The sequence below is a fragment of the Manihot esculenta genome, chromosome 2 (assembly GCF_001659605.2).
Source record: "Manihot esculenta cultivar AM560-2 chromosome 2, M.esculenta_v8, whole genome shotgun sequence".
Taxonomy (NCBI): Eukaryota; Viridiplantae; Streptophyta; class Magnoliopsida; order Malpighiales; family Euphorbiaceae; genus Manihot; species Manihot esculenta.
Genome location: NC_035162.2, coordinates 37,143,270 through 37,162,330, shown reverse-complemented (window position 1 = coordinate 37,162,330; position 19,061 = coordinate 37,143,270). Strand labels below are relative to the sequence as shown.

General features: G+C 35.0%; 1 protein-coding gene across 1 annotated transcript; it reads left to right on the top strand.

Moving 5' to 3' along the window:
- Window positions 1-13,338: 13,338 nt before the first annotated feature.
- On the top strand, window positions 13,339-17,772 carry LOC110603872 (phosphatidylinositol-glycan biosynthesis class X protein). Its single transcript, XM_021741859.2, has 5 exons — window positions 13,339-13,676; window positions 14,168-14,285; window positions 15,945-16,332; window positions 16,431-16,591; window positions 17,412-17,772. Exons 2-5 carry the CDS (start codon window positions 14,175-14,177, stop codon window positions 17,703-17,705), a joined length of 954 nt encoding a protein of 317 aa, XP_021597551.1. The 5' UTR covers window positions 13,339-13,676; window positions 14,168-14,174; the 3' UTR covers window positions 17,706-17,772.
- Window positions 17,773-19,061: the final 1,289 nt, after the last annotated feature.

Below are 19,061 nucleotides of genomic sequence, written 5' to 3'. Positions count from 1 at the left end.
TCATATTTATAAAAATCGAATCGAATTAATTTTGGATAGAAATCAAATCAAACCGATCAAATTCGATTTAATTCAATTCAGTTTGATCGGTTCGATTTTTTAATAAAAATTTATAATTTTTTAGTACTTTACAATTTAATTGAAATATTTCAATTTTGATTATAGTCTAATATTTCTATATTATAAAAAAATATGCTACTATTTACTTATCGATTCAGTTTGGTTTCTCCAATTTTTTTCACATCAAAACTAAATCGAATTGAAATAATTGAAATTTTTTGAAATTAAAAAATAAACCGAAATGAATAAAAAGTAAACTAAATTTCTGAATTAATTTGATTCGGTCGATTTTTCAATTTGAATTGAATACTGCTCACCTCTAACAAACAGAATAAGACAATATAAATAATCTACATATAGAGAGTAATAATATAGTAATATAAGATTAATAATTGATAATCTGAGATCCAGAAAATAGGGTTTACAAAGGGTTCTGCAAGTTTAGAAAAACTTAGTCCTAGAGGAGGATGCCCCTCCCCCTTTTATTCGTTTTTTTTGTCTGCTAGTGACGTATAACAAACTTCTCGTCATTGGGTCACCTGTCTCTGCCATATTGATACGGACGTAGAAGAATATCATATCTCTGCTCCATGCGTAACGGCCATTTAATTCTCCTTTGGTGCGTAGGCGGACGGACCCATTAGGCGAACGGGCTGGCCACCTTCCTTCTTCTAGGCTGGGCTGGTAGAGGAGATCAAGACTGAGCCCAGGAGATCTGATCATTGGGCTGAAAAGGTTGGGCCGGTCTGATTGAGAAATCTAGGTGAACTCTGGTCTTAAGGCTGAGCGGGCTGGACCTGGTTCATGCGAGAGACTTGAGGGCCTCCAAGTAATGAGCCGTCGTCATGGGTCTGACCCCAGACCGGGATGGAAAAATTCAGCGGTCATCAATAATAATAGAATTGCAAGACAAAATATATTTGAGAACAAATAATTGAGATAATAAATTACATTGAAACTAATATAAAATTAAAATAATAATAAATGGAACTAAAATTATAATAACAAACAATAATATGAGATGGACAGTAAGAGAGAAAACTACAAATAGAGAGGGCATAGGTTGATAGTATATATGAAAAGACTGAAATAGATATATACTAATATTATACCTGTGTTGTGCACTATTGTGATATAATTTTTTAATTAATTTTTAATTTTAATTTTTTAATTTACTTTAGGTTTTAAATAATATTAATATAATTATTATTTAATTTGTTCTTAATATTTTAAAGTTTAAACGATTTAATAGACTCACAATAGTGCTCTATGAACAAAGTTTAGACTACTGTGATAATTCAATAAATTTAATAAAAGTTTTTTTATAGATTCATAAAAAAAGAGTTCGATGGCTAAACTTTAAAGAGACGTATTTTAGAAGGTCATAGAAAAATATTATAAGAAAAAGGGAGATGAGAAGAGAAAAAAAAAATTACTAAGAGTTTTCGAGTTTAGAACTAAAGAAAAGCCTATTTACTTTTTTCATTTACTTGTGCTTTTTATTAAGGAGAATAGGATATTCTTTATCATATTCTGCTAGTGAGCCTATTATTTAATTTATTAATAGATTTCTTCCTTCGCTAATTTGATCAAGTAAATTAGATGATTAAAAATAAATCGGTCTGAACGAGTATATTCACTATATTTATATAAAACAAGAAAAAAAAAATCATACTAAATTACTTTGTGAATTTTAATATTAACAGGATCATAGTATGATATAATAAATATGTCTTTCTTGTTAGATTTTATCTATACAAAATAAAATTGAGTTCATCTAGTTATATGATATATGCAAAAACATGAATAAATTTTTCAAAAAAATTTGGAGGTGTAAATATGAAGTAGTTAAATTGGAATATATATGTGTTATAAATTATAGATTTATGAAATATATAAAATATGAAAATTTTACATATCCATAAAAATAATATGATAGTTGAGCATAGCCAAACATCAGAAGGAGTCATAGGCCAGCTTAAGTGTAATACCCGGCTAGATCAGACATCGGAATTCTTACCGTCCGGTGGAATTCGTGGATGTCAGAGGTTTCTAGAAGGGGTAGAGTGAAGGTTTTCTAAAAGATTTTTAAGAGTTTTTCAGGTGGTGAATCAAACCGGATTGAGTTTTGAAGAGAAAGGACAAAGGAGACTTTTGTCACTTTCGGCCCCCGAAGGTTAAGTTCGGCCGCCGAAAGTGATAGAGTTTCGGCCCCCGAAGGTTAAGTTCGGCCCCCGAAAGTTGCATGGTTTTGCATGCAGTTTCGGCAGCCGAAGCTGGGGTGGTCGGCTAAGCTGTGCATGCTCCTCAGTCCGTGATTTGGCCAGCTGTTGCCTCCAGATCATGGCTAGGGGGTTAAGCCACGTCTCCCTTGACTCATCTGCAAGCTTTAATCAGCTTATGCAGAGGGTTTGGTCATTTGCCAAAGGGTTTGAAGGTTTTTGAGAGAAAACGAGAGAAAAGTGAGTTTTGGTGGTTTGAAGCTGGAGAGGAGAAGTTGCTGAGTTCAGTTGTTCCAGCTTCTGTCTTCAAGAGGTAAGGGAAGCTTTTAATGAGTTTTTACCAGCTTTTAAAGAGGGAGTAAAGAGTTTATGCATGAGTTGCATGCTTAGGTTAGTTTATGTGTTTTGATTGATAAAGCATGATTATGTGTTATAGTTTCTGTTTTGTTGGGGTTAATAGGTAGTTTTGGACCCCTTTGTTCATATACATGAGTATATGTGAGTTGAGGAGTAGAGTTATGCATGTGTTGAAGGTTTGGAAGGGTTGGAAAGCTTGCTGGCGCGCGAAGCTGAGTTTCTGGATGAACTCAGGTTCGGCAGCCGAAGGAGGAGTTCGGCCGCCGAACATGCCCAAGGTTCGGATCTGTTCTGGACATTCGGCCGCCGAAGGTGCTGCCGAAGGTGTTCTGTCCAGCCTTCTTTTGCATGTTTTATGTGATTGTTTTGAGAGGTTTTAGAGGGATTCTTGGGAAGATGTTTAAGAGTTATGATAGAGTATGTTTGACACCTCATTCGAGTCCATTTGATTCAGGACTGGACCCGAGAGATCGAGGAGGTCATCAGAGTTAGAGGTTGCAGAGTCAGTTCAGTATCTGCTAAAGGAGCAGAGGTGAGTAGAACTAAACTTAATGTTTTATATTAAAGTAACAGATTGCTTGTTTGAGCATAGTTCATGCATCATGGATGCTATGATTTATATCAGGGTGATTGCATTAGAATCACGAAACTGTTGCATTGCATAGTTATTGTATGAGTTGGGTAAATACTGAATGATCCAATAGTTCCCAGACAGGTATAGAGAATCCAGGACCCCATTCCATGGCCTGGAAGATTAAAAAGTATGCATGGTCATAATTGAAAGTCAGGACCTCATCACTGGCCTGACAGATTAAAATGAATATACGTTGCATGTATGCATGACAGGAAGACCAGGACCCCAGTCGATGGCCTGGCACGATACAGATACTGGGACTATGTGGTGACAGGTTTATTCATTGATAGTGAGGATTGGACCAAGGCGACATCAATAGCCCGTCGAGGGAGTTTTGAGGTCATGTCTAATCCAAGATGTGAAATGTTTGAGTTGTGACACATTTCATATAAAGTATGTGTGAATGAACTGTTTTCAGTGTTTCTACTCACTGGGCTTTAGTAGCTCATCCCTTTCCCTTAATCCCAGTTTTGCAGGTTTCAGAGTAGCTGGGAAGAGTAGGAGCATCAGAGCATATGCTAGAAGATTGCATGTGTAATAGTATAGTATGGACATGATGTAAAATAAAGAAATATTGTAAAGTGATGTAATAGATAGGAAGTCAGTGTGTATATGAGATAGAATGTGCTTTTGCCTATAGTATGAGTATGTTGATCCCTTGAGTATATACATGTATCCTGTTTTATAGTTTCTTGATGAGAAATGAGTCAGACCAGACTTAATAGATGTTGTGTTTCGAAAACCCAGTGAAATATCAGATATAGAGGAAAGACCAGGTTTGATTCCTGTGATCCACAGAGAGGCCATTGGGGAAGACCGGGTTTGATTCCTGCGACCCTATGGTAGCCAAGTTGACTTATGATATGCTGACCTATTATAGCGGTCTTATGACACAGCGGATAGGGCATGGAGGTTACTTGGTAGAGCATCACTGGTTAGCCCCTGAGGGGTAGTTCAGACTAGTATATCTGAACATTGGTTCATATGATTGGACCTACAGAGTGTTTTAAAAGTTAAGTCTGGTAGTTTGAAAGAAAAGTTTTACAGATGTCGGATCATGTATGGGATTTTAACAGGTACTCAGAGTTCATAGCAGGCTTACTACGGGTCTAGGCGGCCTTAAGCCGATCTGGATCCTAGTGCCGGGCGGTTCGGGCCGTTACAGAGAGGTACCGGTTTCCGGGTCGTTACAGATTGGTATCAGAGCATAGGTTCCTCAAAAGTACGATGTGTTACATTGGAAAGAGGTTGGTCTAGAGGTTATAGAAAGGCAAAGCACAATAAGCAGAATCATGTCCACTAAGATAGGAAGTTGTTTGCATGCTGATGTGAAATGCCCATGAGTATAAGCATGAGTATTAATGTTATGTTCTACATGCATGTATATGATATAGGTTCATGTGTTTTCATATGAACATGTGTGCTAAAGATTGTTTCTATATGTTTTGTTCTTCAGGAAAGCTAAGATGAGTAGTTCTGTGGAAGTAGATCCTTCTGAGAGATCTTTTGAGGAAAGTAGAGACGGAATGAATCTAGAAAGAATATCAGGAGACCAAAGAAGAAATATAGGTGTACAGGTGAATATGGAAGAAGAAAATGTTCAGACTCAGAAGACTGAAATGTCAGGTGTAGGAAAGAGTGAACCTTCTACTTGGAGTACAGCTACCTCGAGAGGAGTGAAGTGGGGAAGAACTTTGAGTAAGAAAAAGAGCAGGTTTTGGAAGAATTTAAAAGTAAAGTAAGATTAAGCAGAAAACAGAACAAGAGACAGAGAAGTAAGAATGAGTGCAGAAAGAGATTAGAGATAGTCTGGGATTAGTGGTAGTTGAGGCAGAGGAAAAAGGGTGAGCCTTTTCTTCAGTAGGATTCCCGAGGGAAGTTCCATTAGCTTTAGCTTGGATCTTCACCCTGACCTAGTAGGAGGCTAACACATCATACACGGTGACGTCAGATACGTTCACTTAGAAGTGTTTAGATGTGTGTGTTGTTGGTTTTAGACCCCAGTGTTTCGCTTTCCTTGTTGTTTATGAGCCATTGATATAGTGGGTTTGATGATTTATGAGCTTAGAATGTTTTCTCAAGGTCAGTGGACCTAAGTGTGATCCATCTGATGCAGAGTCAGATAGTACAGTTTAGAGTTTATAGTGAGTAGATGCTATCCAGCTGACCTTATGGTTCTAGGGGTGACTGATGATGTCAACCTAGGGCGTATTGGCTAGCTACTTATAGTACTACCTGTGTCCACAGAGACAAGGTAGTAGAGTTCAGAGCTAAGGATGGATCAGAGATAGTCCTATAGAGGACAGGGTACAGAGTATAAGAGATGCTCAGAGGTTTGATATCAGTCCATCAGGCTCATAGGACTCAGGAAAGGTTATCAGAGGGTTCCGGCTCTTGTGAGCAGATATAACAGTCAGGACAGGGAATCAGCCTCAGTGCCCATTCCTAGTGAGTACTAGATGTTTCCCAGACTAGCTGTCAGGTTTCCCATATGTCAGGGAGTCAGAGTTGAGAATGGGAGTGGTGTCTGGACACTGAACCATCTTATTCTTTTCTTCTACCCGACAGGATGGTACCTGCAGATAGAGAGACAGAGAGAGAGAGTAAGAATAGTAGAAAAGTTAGTAGATAAAGGTTTTATCTAACCTAGTACCTTACCCTGGAATGTTTCCAGTATGGTTGCGGGAAACGAAAGATAATTCCTTAGGAATTGATTATTAGTGACAGTTACTCCTACTTAGAGTTAGTGGTCTAATAGAACAGTTAGTAGAACCAATTCTGTTCTAATCAAAGAAGATTGGATTACAGATTGGTATGATCAGAGTACAGATTGGAGTAATACCTGTTGCGAGTAGATTAAATCAGTTTAGTAAAGAAGACGAAAGGTGGGCAAGGATTAGGGGTACAGGTTGATATCAGATTGGTATCGAACCTCCTGATTGGTAGAAAAGATTGGTGATCTATAACTAGTTGTGATTCCAGTGTGAGTACGGATTGATATCATTATAGATTGGTATCTGTTAAGCATTAAAAAGTGAGAGTTTTCACAAAGAGATTCGTTTAGTTAAGAGAAAGAGAAGAGTAAGGATCAGAGTAGCGCAGCGGAAGCTGTGGAGTTCAGAAAAAGGTTATGAGTATGAACTCAGATCAGTAGAGTAGAGGTATAGATTTTCTCTTTAGAGAAAAGTGATAAGCTTTACTTGCTTATTTGTTTGTTTTTAACATTCGAGGACGAATGTTTTATAAGGGGGGAAGATTGTAATACCCGGCTAGATCAGACATCGGAATTCTTACCGTCCGGTGGAATTCGTGGATGTCAGAGGTTTCTAGAAGGGGTAGAGTGAAGGTTTTCTAAAAGATTTTTAAGAGTTTTTCAGGTGGTGAATCAAACCGGATTGAGTTTTGAAGAGAAAGGACAAAGGAGACTTTTGTCACTTTCGGCCCCCGAAGGTTAAGTTCGGCCGCCGAAAGTGATAGAGTTTCGGCCCCCGAAGGTTAAGTTCGGCCCCCGAAAGTTGCATGGTTTTGCATGCAGTTTCGGCAGCCGAAGCTGGGGTGGTCGGCTAAGCTGTGCATGCTCCTCAGTCCGTGATTTGGCCAGCTGTTGCCTCCAGATCATGGCTAGGGGGTTAAGCCACGTCTCCCTTGACTCATCTGCAAGCTTTAATCAGCTTATGCAGAGGGTTTGGTCATTTGCCAAAGGGTTTGAAGGTTTTTGAGAGAAAACGAGAGAAAAGTGAGTTTTGGTGGTTTGAAGCTGGAGAGGAGAAGTTGCTGAGTTCAGTTGTTCCAGCTTCTGTCTTCAAGAGGTAAGGGAAGCTTTTAATGAGTTTTTACCAGCTTTTAAAGAGGGAGTAAAGAGTTTATGCATGAGTTGCATGCTTAGGTTAGTTTATGTGTTTTGATTGATAAAGCATGATTATGTGTTATAGTTTCTGTTTTGTTGGGGTTAATAGGTAGTTTTGGACCCCTTTGTTCATATACATGAGTATATGTGAGTTGAGGAGTAGAGTTATGCATGTGTTGAAGGTTTGGAAGGGTTGGAAAGCTTGCTGGCGCGCGAAGCTGAGTTTCTGGATGAACTCAGGTTCGGCAGCCGAAGGAGGAGTTCGGCCGCCGAACATGCCCAAGGTTCGGATCTGTTCTGGACATTCGGCCGCCGAAGGTGCTGCCGAAGGTGTTCTGTCCAGCCTTCTTTTGCATGTTTTATGTGATTGTTTTGAGAGGTTTTAGAGGGATTCTTGGGAAGATGTTTAAGAGTTATGATAGAGTATGTTTGACACCTCATTCGAGTCCATTTGATTCAGGACTGGACCCGAGAGATCGAGGAGGTCATCAGAGTTAGAGGTTGCAGAGTCAGTTCAGTATCTGCTAAAGGAGCAGAGGTGAGTAGAACTAAACTTAATGTTTTATATTAAAGTAACAGATTGCTTGTTTGAGCATAGTTCATGCATCATGGATGCTATGATTTATATCAGGGTGATTGCATTAGAATCACGAAGCTGTTGCATTGCATAGTTATTGTATGAGTTGGGTAAATACTGAATGATCCAATAGTTCCCAGACAGGTATAGAGAATCCAGGACCCCATTCCATGGCCTGGAAGATTAAAAAGTATGCATGGTCATAATTGAAAGTCAGGACCTCATCACTGGCCTGACAGATTAAAATGAATATACGTTGCATGTATGCATGACAGGAAGACCAGGACCCCAGTCGATGGCCTGGCACGATACAGATACTGGGACTATGTGGTGACAGGTTTATTCATTGATAGTGAGGATTAGACCAAGGCGACATCAATAGCCCGTCGAGGGAGTTTTGAGGTCATGTCTAATCCAAGATGTGAAATGTTTGAGTTGTGACACATTTCATATAAAGTATGTGTGAATGAACTGTTTTCAGTGTTTCTACTCACTGGGCTTTAGTAGCTCATCCCTTTCCCTTAATCCCAGTTTTGCAGGTTTCAGAGTAGCTGGGAAGAGTAGGAGCATCAGAGCATATGCTAGAAGATTGCATGTGTAATAGTATAGTATGGACATGATGTAAAATAAAGAAATATTGTAAAGTGATGTAATAGATAGGAAGTCAGTGTGTATATGAGATAGAATGTGCTTTTGCCTATAGTATGAGTATGTTGATCCCTTGAGTATATACATGTATCCTGTTTTATAGTTTCTTGATGAGAAATGAGTCAGACCAGACTTAATAGATGTTGTGTTTCGAAAACCCAGTGAAATATCAGATATAGAGGAAAGACCAGGTTTGATTCCTGTGATCCACAGAGAGGCCATTGGGGAAGACCGGGTTTGATTCCTGCGACCCTATGGTAGCCAAGTTGACTTATGATATGCTGACCTATTATAGCGGTCTTATGACACAGCGGATAGGGCATGGAGGTTACTTGGTAGAGCATCACTGGTTAGCCCCTGAGGGGTAGTTCAGACTAGTATATCTGAACATTGGTTCATATGATTGGACCTACAGAGTGTTTTAAAAGTTAAGTCTGGTAGTTTGAAAGAAAAGTTTTACAGATGTCGGATCATGTATGGGATTTTAACAGGTACTCAGAGTTCATAGCAGGCTTACTACGGGTCTAGGCGGCCTTAAGCCGATCTGGATCCTAGTGCCGGGCGGTTCGGGCCGTTACAGAGAGGTACCGGTTTCCGGGTCGTTACATTAAGTGTACAAATATATGATTATATAAAATGGATTTTGAGAATAAAGTGAGGTACTCCGTAAGTTTGGCTTTTGAGGCCTAATGCTATGTGTTGTCCCTTGAAGCAACCCAAGAGGGGGTGAATTGGGTTTGTAAAAAAATTTAAAGCAAAAAAACAAATTAGAAGGCAATGAGGAAGAAGATAATCAACACAAGAATTTATAGAGGTTCAGCTATCTCAAGCCTACGTCATCTCCTCAAGATCCACTTTGAGAGTTCAACTCCACTATCAAATCTTCTTTGGGTGAAGATTAAAACCCTTACAATCTTAGAGCAAGCCTTTGCTCTTTACAAATCTCTTTTTCACTCAAGAGCAATTCTTTGCTCAATACCACACTCATAACAACAGAATCTCTCAACAACCTTTACTCACTCTGAAAACCCAACCAATTACAACTCAAAACAGACTTTCAAGAAATCAATGCTTTGGCTCAAGGTTTTGAGAGAGAGAGAATGAAAAATGCTATGATCTCAATAAATATTTGCTTAGATGGTTGTTGTAACCTTTCATATCAAAAACTCATTATATTTATAGTTCAGTCATAAATATGGCCGTTGGGGGTGCATTAAATGCAAATAGAGCCGTTTATGTTCAGAAATAATCGTTATATCTTTCTCAGAAAAATTCAGGTTCGGCGACCTAAGCTAAAGTTCGGCGGCCGAACCAATTAAGGTGAAGAACATCACTCTTTAAAAAAGGACTTTCGGCAACCTAAAGTCATAGTTCGGCGGCCGAACTTGTGGGACTTTCGTCTCTGTCCCTCTCTTTCGGAAGCCGAACATTAGGCTTCGGAGGCAGACTTAAAAGCACACTTTCGGCGGCCGAAGGTAATGTTCGGCGGCCGAATATAGGTGACTTTTGCCTCTGTCCTTCACTTTCGGAAGCCAAACATTTTGCTTAGGGAGCAAACCACCTTCGGCGGCCGAAAGACAATGTTCGGCGGCCGAACATACAGGACTTTCGTCTCTGTTCCTCACTTTCGGAAGCCGAATGATGCACTTTAGGGGGCAGGCTGAAAACACACTTTCGGCGGCCGAAAGTCAATGTTCGGCGGCCGAACATGTAGGACTTTCGTCTCTGTCCCTGACTTTCGGAAGCCGAAAGTTGGCTTTAGGGGGCAAAAAAATATTTCATTAAATTCTTTGAAAAATCATAACTTAGGCTATAAAAATCCATTTTTCAATCCGTTTGAATTTTTATAACCCATATTTTTAGATCTTTGATTTTGATAAAGAATAATTTCAAAATCACTTCTTTTGGAAAATATCATTTTAGTCCCCGAAAGACAAGTATTTAAAGATTTGGCCATATCTAAAAAACTTTTAGAAATGAAAGAAACCTTGAGCCATCACACCTAATTAATTGAAATTCACAATGAATAACTTGACAAAACATAAACAAGAAAATACTTTATGATCCCTTTCTTGTGGTATGCTTCCAAAATATGCATTTTTTCCTTTTGAGATTGAAGCAATTTCGTTCTTGTTAGCAAGGGACCTACAAGCTCAACATAAACACTTTTGAAGATAATTAGTAGCATACCAATTGTTTATTAATCATCAAAACAAGGATTAGAACATTCACTTTGTGTCCTACTATTTAAAGTACTTTTATCTAGTTTAGACAGTTCTATCAAGAGTTGTATATATAGAAAAATATTCATAAATGTTAAAGACTAATAGCTTGATATGTAAAACTTCGTGGAGGCTCATAAGTTTATATAAATCCACATATATGATAGAGAATTACAAGTAATAATATAGTAATATGTTTACTTGAATTTGCTCGAATGGTATAGAGTTTTAAATTTATGAAAGACCATATGATTTATGAGTAAAAGAGATTTTCAGTTTAATTTTATATCTAGTAGTTTTATGAAAATATATTTGATGTGTAAAATCTTATAAACCATGTTATTATTATTTCCTTTATTATTATTGTTTTACTATCTTTAAATCACACTTTATTTTGTTAATAATTACTTGTAAAGATGGCTTTATATGTTATTAAGTCTTTAAATATGAATTGTGTAAGTTTAGTGCGTTGGATTTACATCGTGTAGGTAGCAAATAGTGGTAGCTGTAAAAGGAAAGGAGAATATGAAATATACATCAACTATGAAGTTCGTAATGTATAAATTGTATTTATATTAAATATAAAAAACTGCAAGTTATAAAATTCGCTAAATAAATTTATTTGATATAAATTATGAATTTATTCTGAAAATAAGAAATGTAAATGAGCTTCAAATTGGATAATTGAGTATGTAATTTGAGTTGGAAAGAAAATGTTGTTAAAGTGATTGATGAGTAAAACTTTTTATTGAAATAAGATTGTGGGTCATAATTGGAGTTGTAGAATTATTTTGAATTTGATTATAAATTTAAAAATATTAAAAATATAGGAGAAGCTCTTGCAGTTTTTCGGTCGAACTTTTAATAGTAAGTTTTGAAATATATCATGTTACATAAAGTTTTTAAGATGATAAATTAAATTTTAAAATAATATATTTTTTTAAATTAAACGATTTTAATACTACCTCTAAGATTATTTTCTTTCTTCACTGTTTTGAAATTATTTTTTAAAAGAAAATACATGATTTTCGATAAGCTAATAATCAAAGAAATTATATTTTTTTTTGAGTTTTCACAAAACTTGTGGAATCTCTGATCCATTCATTCATGTACTGGATAAGGGTGTTAGAATTATTATTGTTATTATAATTTAATTATACTTTATTTTATAAAAATTATTAAGCACTACTAGATATAAGCTTAGTGCGTTAGATTTTACCATACGTAAGTTGCAAATAATAGTACGTGCTAAAGGAAATGAGAATTTTAGATCTATATTGACTACGGAGTTCATCACACTTTAGATAGATATTAATTCCATTGCTTTTTAGAAGTTGTATTAAATATGAACATGTATATTTGATAGAATATGATATAAAATGTTCTTAAATTACATTTATAATTTTTTAAATATAAAAAATTATAATATATAATTAAATTTACTAAATAATTTTTTGATATAAACTATGAATGATTTATTTTGAAATAAGAAATATAAACGAATTTAAGATTGAATAAATAAGTATGGATTTCACTATAAAAAAAAAATAGAGATCAATTCTAGCAACAAAATAATTTTTTGTCATTAAATAGTGATAATCTAGGACCATTTGATAACAATATAAAGGAGTTAGCATCTATTTTTGTTATGTAATGTAAACTTTGGGTATGATTTATTTCAATTAGTATATGTTTAATTTGTTGTGAGATTGTGAATAACTTGATTTCATTTTCTTCCATATTGATTTTTTTTTTACTTTTCTTCTATGTATTGAAACTTGATTTGTAAATAGAATTTAAATTTGTAAATTATAACGTGTAATCCTGTGTTTTAGATAAAATTTTTTGTTTCCAGTATCAAATATTTTTTATTTGATTTGATTCAATTTTTATATTTTAATTCGATTTCGATTGAAAATTTTTATTAATTTAATTTTTTAATTTTAATTTGATTTAAAATCAAACCAATCAAATGCTAGTCCTATCCAATCAAACCCAAATTAAAACTTTATCGATCATTAAAGTTAGAGGGTTAAAATTCGATTGTGATTGTCACACAGTGAGATATTGGTCTACTACTATGCATGAACCATCAAATAGGACATGTTGGAAGTCATGAACCGAATAATGAACAAATCATTAACAAGATCAATCATGGTGACCCATGAACAAAAACAAAAGGTAAATGTTTATTAATGGTCAAGGCCAAGGCCTGAATAAAAAGAAAATAGAGAAGTCTAGTGCAATAATCTAAGGCCAAAAGAAAAGATAAGACCCAAATGAAAACTCAAGCTAAGCAACCCTAGGACTCGAATTGCAAGTTGATCCAATCTCAGATTCAAAAATCATAAGCTTCAGCACCACCTACCAACACATTGACGCGCATGGACAAAAAGGTAAATAAGCCAACCACGTCATTATATATCAAATAATATTATTATTTATTATATAGATTATTATAATATAAAATTTAGAAAATTATAAATTATTTATTATTATTTAATTTTATTGGAAGATAACAGGGTGAGAGAAATATTAGAGACAGAGAAGAAGATAATCGAGATAAAGTAATTTATGTATTTAAAGGTTTTTTCTATTGTTTGACTATCAAAATGAGTGAGACTCAGACTACGAAGGGAGTAAAAAATAAGGAATTAAATGATTAAATTTGCAAAATTAAGGGATAATTTCAGATAATGAAAAATTTTAAGGACCAAATAGTAAATTTTTATTTTTTAATTATTGGCCCTAAGAATAATTCTTTTACAATCTTCGTCCATCTCTATCTAGCTCTCTCCCTTCAAGTTGTAGCAGCCATTTTAAACGAATAATAATCAACCTGTCTTGCACCCACCATGCCCAGTAAGAAGAAGGCTTGTGGTGATTCATAGATGCTCGTCACCCACGACTCGGCAAATCCTGATTTGGTGTTCTTCCTCCGAGTCACCAACTTATTCATCGAAGCTGAAGCTATTTTTACGGTTTGAATTCTTCAGAGACTTGTAGAGGCTTTCGCAGCCTGCAGAGAGAGTTTTGAAGCGGCCGATACTTCAGATACTTCCAGTCCGTCGACGCCTCTTTCTCTAAGAACAAGAGATTCCTGTACTTGGTAGCTCTATTTTTCTCTCTCTGCCCCTCCTTGCCTTGGCCGTCTTTGTAGATTTCCTTGGATTGTTTCTTTTCGTTTCGATCTTCGATCTCTTATCTATTCAAAGATAAGCGTGATTGGTTTTTGAGTTCTGATTGTTGCATTGTCATTTTTAATTTGTTTATTCAATAACCCCTAAAGTGCCCATTTCATGTGATCTCTGCCATACGAATAATCATGTAAATTCTCTCCTTCTGAGAACCCTAACCATCTCCTCCATCATCCAAAGTGCCCATTTCATGAGATTGTAGAAATAGTTTTCTTTCTCTTTTTGTTTGTTTGTGCTTTTTTTTTAACTTTTCAATGGAGTTGTAATTTTTCAAATATGAAAGCAAAATGAAATTGGAAAATAGAAAATTGTTTTCCACAAGTAAACTGCCCTTTAATTTTCTTGGGTCAGAATCCTCAAGGATAATTATATAAGCCTTTTGCATTTTCTACTCTGTTTTCAGGTACTGTATGGAAACTCAGCATGGCGTTCAATTTCGCACCTCTGAGAAGGTGGGAATCCTGTTGATATTAATTGTCAGCTTTGCCTTTTGTATGTGTGGTTCTTCACCTTCTAGTGAGGTTAGTTTGAACATTACTCATGTCCTGATGTTTCTTAAATTGACAAGTAGTCATTGAGAATGTTTACTGCTTGTGCTTGTGCATTTAGATTAGCATTTGTGCCTATACTTTTATGTCCTTGTTAAAAATGTTACCTATGACACAGCAGTTGTTATTTACAGAAGTTACCTAGGCATAAGTTAAGCTTGTGATGACAATACCGTGTTGTGAAGTTTCTTTTTTTGCCAATTGTACGCCATGGGCTTCCTGTTGAAGGACAAGCTGATATGCAATTTTATTTTTAATAAATTTTTTGAACCAATATGCAGAAGAGAAATATAGAGTTTTGGATAATTCCATTTTCAAGGCTCTAAACTTGACATTTGTCTATCGATTCCTATATTTTTCAACTATGCTATTGAGTGCACTAAAATTTCAGCTTAGGGATTTTGATGACTTGTGCAATGGAGTAAAAAAAAAAGAATGTACAATAATAAGAAAATTTTTGCAGTTTAGAAAAATTTTGAGATTTCACAACTTCTCAAGAAAAATTGCTTTTCTTGATAGAAAGAACTCTAAAATTCCATGAGTTTTACAAATAGATTTTTCCTTTTCTAACCCCAAAAAATTGGGTAGTGAAAAAGCATTGTTGTTTGCTTCTATATTAAAAAATCTCCATTAACAAATTTATCTCTTTTTTTTTTCTATGTTTATAAACAAGTCATCAGAAAATCTGAGGGCTTAATAGCACCTGATTGCAAAGTAGAGATTTAATATACAAAATACAGGAAGTTTAGGACCTTAGAAATGAGTTTTTTGGCTAGAATTTTCATGCTTTAGGAGATATTCAGTTAAGAATGTAGCTTATGTCAACTTCATCAGGCTTGTCGTTTTATGTCTTTATCAAGCCATTTGACCTGATGAATTTATTTCTGTGGAGGGGGGAGAGGGAGAAACTAACAAAGTGAAGAAGAATCAAATATCTATGGTGTGTTAGTGCTGTTTATTCTTGATTTAGTTGAGGAATTAACTACTTCTGGTATGTCTTGGAGTTCTCTATTATCTTGATTAGTGTTTGTTTTCCTCTTAATTTGCAATGTGAAGTCAATTACAAGCATTGTGGGAAGCAAGGTGTTTGTTTTCTTGTCTACAGTGTAATGTAATCGATATTATTTGAACATGCTTTCTTCTGAAAGTTCCAATAAACTTGAAATAATTCAACTAGTCTGGATAGATAAGTGAATGTTTTCTTCTGACGTCTTTTGCATACCTCCAATTTAATCTTATATGCTAATACTTCTAGAAAATTGTTAATGCTGATAAAGATTTAGACTAACGTGTATGACTCCTATAATGTTGTACCAAAATCCCATTGGCAACATGTCTGTGGTTAGGCTTGTGTCACAATCACAGAGATTTAAAACCATCTGATTTTCTTTTTATTATTTATGTACAATTGATCTCTTTAATTCTTTGATTGACGGATTTATAAATTTTACGCACAAATTGTACTCAAAATAAAAGAAGCCCATTAAGCTTTTTTTTCCCTCATTTTTGATGATGCCTATAATTGATATTTAAAAAAAAATCTAAAAACAGCAACCTATGTCAAAATGTGGATTTCACTATCTGTAGATATACTTCTTAATATTTTAATTGCTTGTAATATTTTATTTTCAGGTGGCTAGGTCTGAGCCAAACTCCAAGTCTAACAACTTAAAAGTTAGTAACTTTTGTAGTTTCAAGAAATACATTGTGAAATCTTATTTTGAAAAATATGATAGCTTTGTTGAATCAAGATTTGAAGATTTATTAGCAGATGAACTTCTCTACACATGTGAATTGCTGCCAAACAATCTGAATGCTCTTTTGAGAGTATCAGTTCCCAATCGCCTTTTGATTGGTGAAGGTTCTCATCGTCATCTGCATTCGGCTATCAGACTTCATGTCCAGTCAGAATCAATAAATCAGCTACCCGCTCACTTTTGTAAGGTTATAGTTATAGAGAGACTTCCTTCTGGAGTCTTTGCTGACCCATTTGAACTCCAACAATTTCTGCGGCGTGGTGGTAAAATTCCTTTCTGATTCACCTCCCCTATTCTCAAATTTGGTCTTATTGGATTATTTTTCCATCTCAATTTTAAAATGTTTTAATCCTTGTTGCAGTTTTTACTGATGTAGCAGTTTTTGGAGATACAAATTTGGAATTGCCTTCTATTGCTTCCAATCGGTCTGTTGTTGAGATGCACATGAATGTCAGTTCCAGTTTTGGACAGACAAATGAACTGGATATCAGCATAGACCTCCCATTGCATGCACGGTATCAAGTAAGTTAAAAGATAATACTGGATGTAGAATCAAGAACAGTCAAAAGGGGAAAAGAAACAATCTTTCAAATTCTTTATTAATTTGCAATTGTCAATAATAATAACCTCCATCAAATTACCTAGACGGCATATGTATTTATAATATTCCAAAACAAGAAAAGATGAAACCGATGCTAATTAGGAATACTAAGTCAACTCAAACTAAGTTAGTAAAATATTAATACTAAATTAAATTTCCTAAACTTCTTCACAAGGCCTTTAGGAGGAGATCCTGCATCATCCACTCTGCAAACTAGGGTCATTTCATGGAAGCCTTTTCTCTTGCTCAGCTTTTGGTTTCTTTGAGAGAGAAATAATTAGATTATAAAAGAATGGCTTCAAGTGGCAGGTTACCTGCTGATCTTGAGTTAGATAGATGCCACTTAAACTTTTATGAAGTCACCAATTCCTTATTGAAACTTCTATAACAAAACATTCTTGGCCTGCATTGTTTGGTGATTCATATGAGATTAAGAATATTATCTTATTCACTCAGGACAATAGCAGTAAAATTCTACGTTGGCTCTGTATGATCCAGCTCATTGGTAAGGTTTAGAATTTGAAATATTTTTTTGGGCACCTGGTATTGCAATGATTATTATTATACGAACATCAAATCTAAATTTACACTCTATTAGTTTTGACGAATGGAAAACTTTGAATGGACATTGCATGTAATTCTTAGATCAGAGGGGAGATTTTTGTTATCCTCTGGATTAATTTATTCTTTTATTTTGGCTTCAACTGAATAACTGCAAAGAAATGTTCCATTTTGTTGCAGCCCCTGGGTGAAAGTGGTTATTCAGAGGTGGAATTTGGCCCACCAGATGTATTTGTACAGTGTAGCATGGAAAGAAACAAAAACAATCAATGCTGCATATTTGAACCAGGCATTGACAGTGTTGATACCAAAACTAGTGCTGTTATTTGGAGAATTCCTTCTGGTAAAAGGAGACATACTGGTGTTGTGTCTGTTGTTACTTTTGTTACAGCCTTTATATCAACTCTTGTTATTGTCCTGACATCCATGTTTTATTTGGATATTAACTGTGCAAAAACATTGAAATTATCGTAGTTTCTGTGTTTACTAGGTTTGATCTTTTTGGAGTAAGAGAAGCTGAGTTACATCTATTTTCTTGAAATGATTTTTGTGCACATTAATCCTTTTGTTCTAGAGAAACAGCATTGATGTCAGCTGCATAGCCTTTGGCATTTGGGAGGCCAAGAGAAGGTTTTTAGTTGTTTTCTTCTTGATGATTGAATGGAGATTCAGTTAAAAATTCATATAAACAATTAGCTGATTTTTGAGGGTGTCTCGTCCTCATGTAGGTTATTTCTGATGCTATTCTTTGTGATTTATCATAATTTATCTTCATTAAAACATATATTAAATCAACTCTAGTTACTACTAGAGTTCAATTGTCAAGGCTGCTGAGCAATTCATGATAATCAACTCAAAGATGATATCCTAAAATAAGGAAAGGTCTTGCCTTTAAACTCAACGATAATAAGGAGACACTTCCCTTGTCTCAGAAATTTTTATGGCTTAGATAATTTTCTATATTAAAATTATATTTATTTTAAAAATTTCAAATTAATTATATTTATTTTAAAATAATAATTAATGAGAATTTATTTTAAAAATAAAATTAAATAAGATTATAATGGTAAATTTATATATTAGTGTAATATAAAAAATAAATAATAATTTTAAAATAATAATAATAAAATAAATAAAAATTATAAATGGAGAAAATAATATTTTTATGTTCTGCACTTTTTGTTAAAAAAAATAAAAATTGTTTTTTTTTTGTTTTTTTTTTAACATGTAACAAGTATTGCATTGAAAGTAGCAAAACAGACTAATAGGTGCAAAGGAAGAGTCCACAAGTCGCAACCAGGCCCACAAATAACAAAGTCCAATCCAAGAAGGTCCAAACCCATTCCAACCCAAGCTGACCTGAACCAACCAGGAGGACCGGTCGAAAAACTATAATTGTAAAGTCGTCCCTGTTAGAACACCAGCACTGCCATAGGTCAAAGCAACTAGCAACACCTCCAGTCATATTTGTGTTCCCAATTTTTGACAAACCCCACTCACCACTTCAGACAACAACAAGCACAAAGAGTCCTGAGGCAACAGAAACCCACAAGAAAGCAAAAACAAGAGGAGCCAACCAAAAACAACCGATAAATCTAGAAATCAATCTAACCAATCATTAAACAACAAATGGCATTTCCAATATAGTACAACTATAGAGCAACCTTAAAAAACCAATGAAAAGATTTCAGCATCGATTACACTGACCGCCTAACTTCAATGAAAGCGAAACCGCACTACGTGAGCTCAAAATTTCAACAACAGAACAATTGACCAGACAATAACACTCTATATCTATATACAAACAAAACGAAACACCCAAAAACCAAA

Bases quoted from the DNA above. Each gene is read 5' to 3' on its own strand.
- LOC110603872 (XM_021741859.2), top strand. From the start codon at position 14,175: ATGGAAACTCAGCATGGCGTTCAATTTCGCACCTCTGAGAAGGTGGGA. The intron at 16,333-16,430 runs GTAAAATTCCTT...TCCTTGTTGCAG, and splicing joins ACAATTTCTGCGGCGTGGTG to TTTTTACTGATGTAGCAGTT. The intron at 16,592-17,411 runs GTAAGTTAAAAG...ATTTTGTTGCAG, and splicing joins CATTGCATGCACGGTATCAA to CCCCTGGGTGAAAGTGGTTA.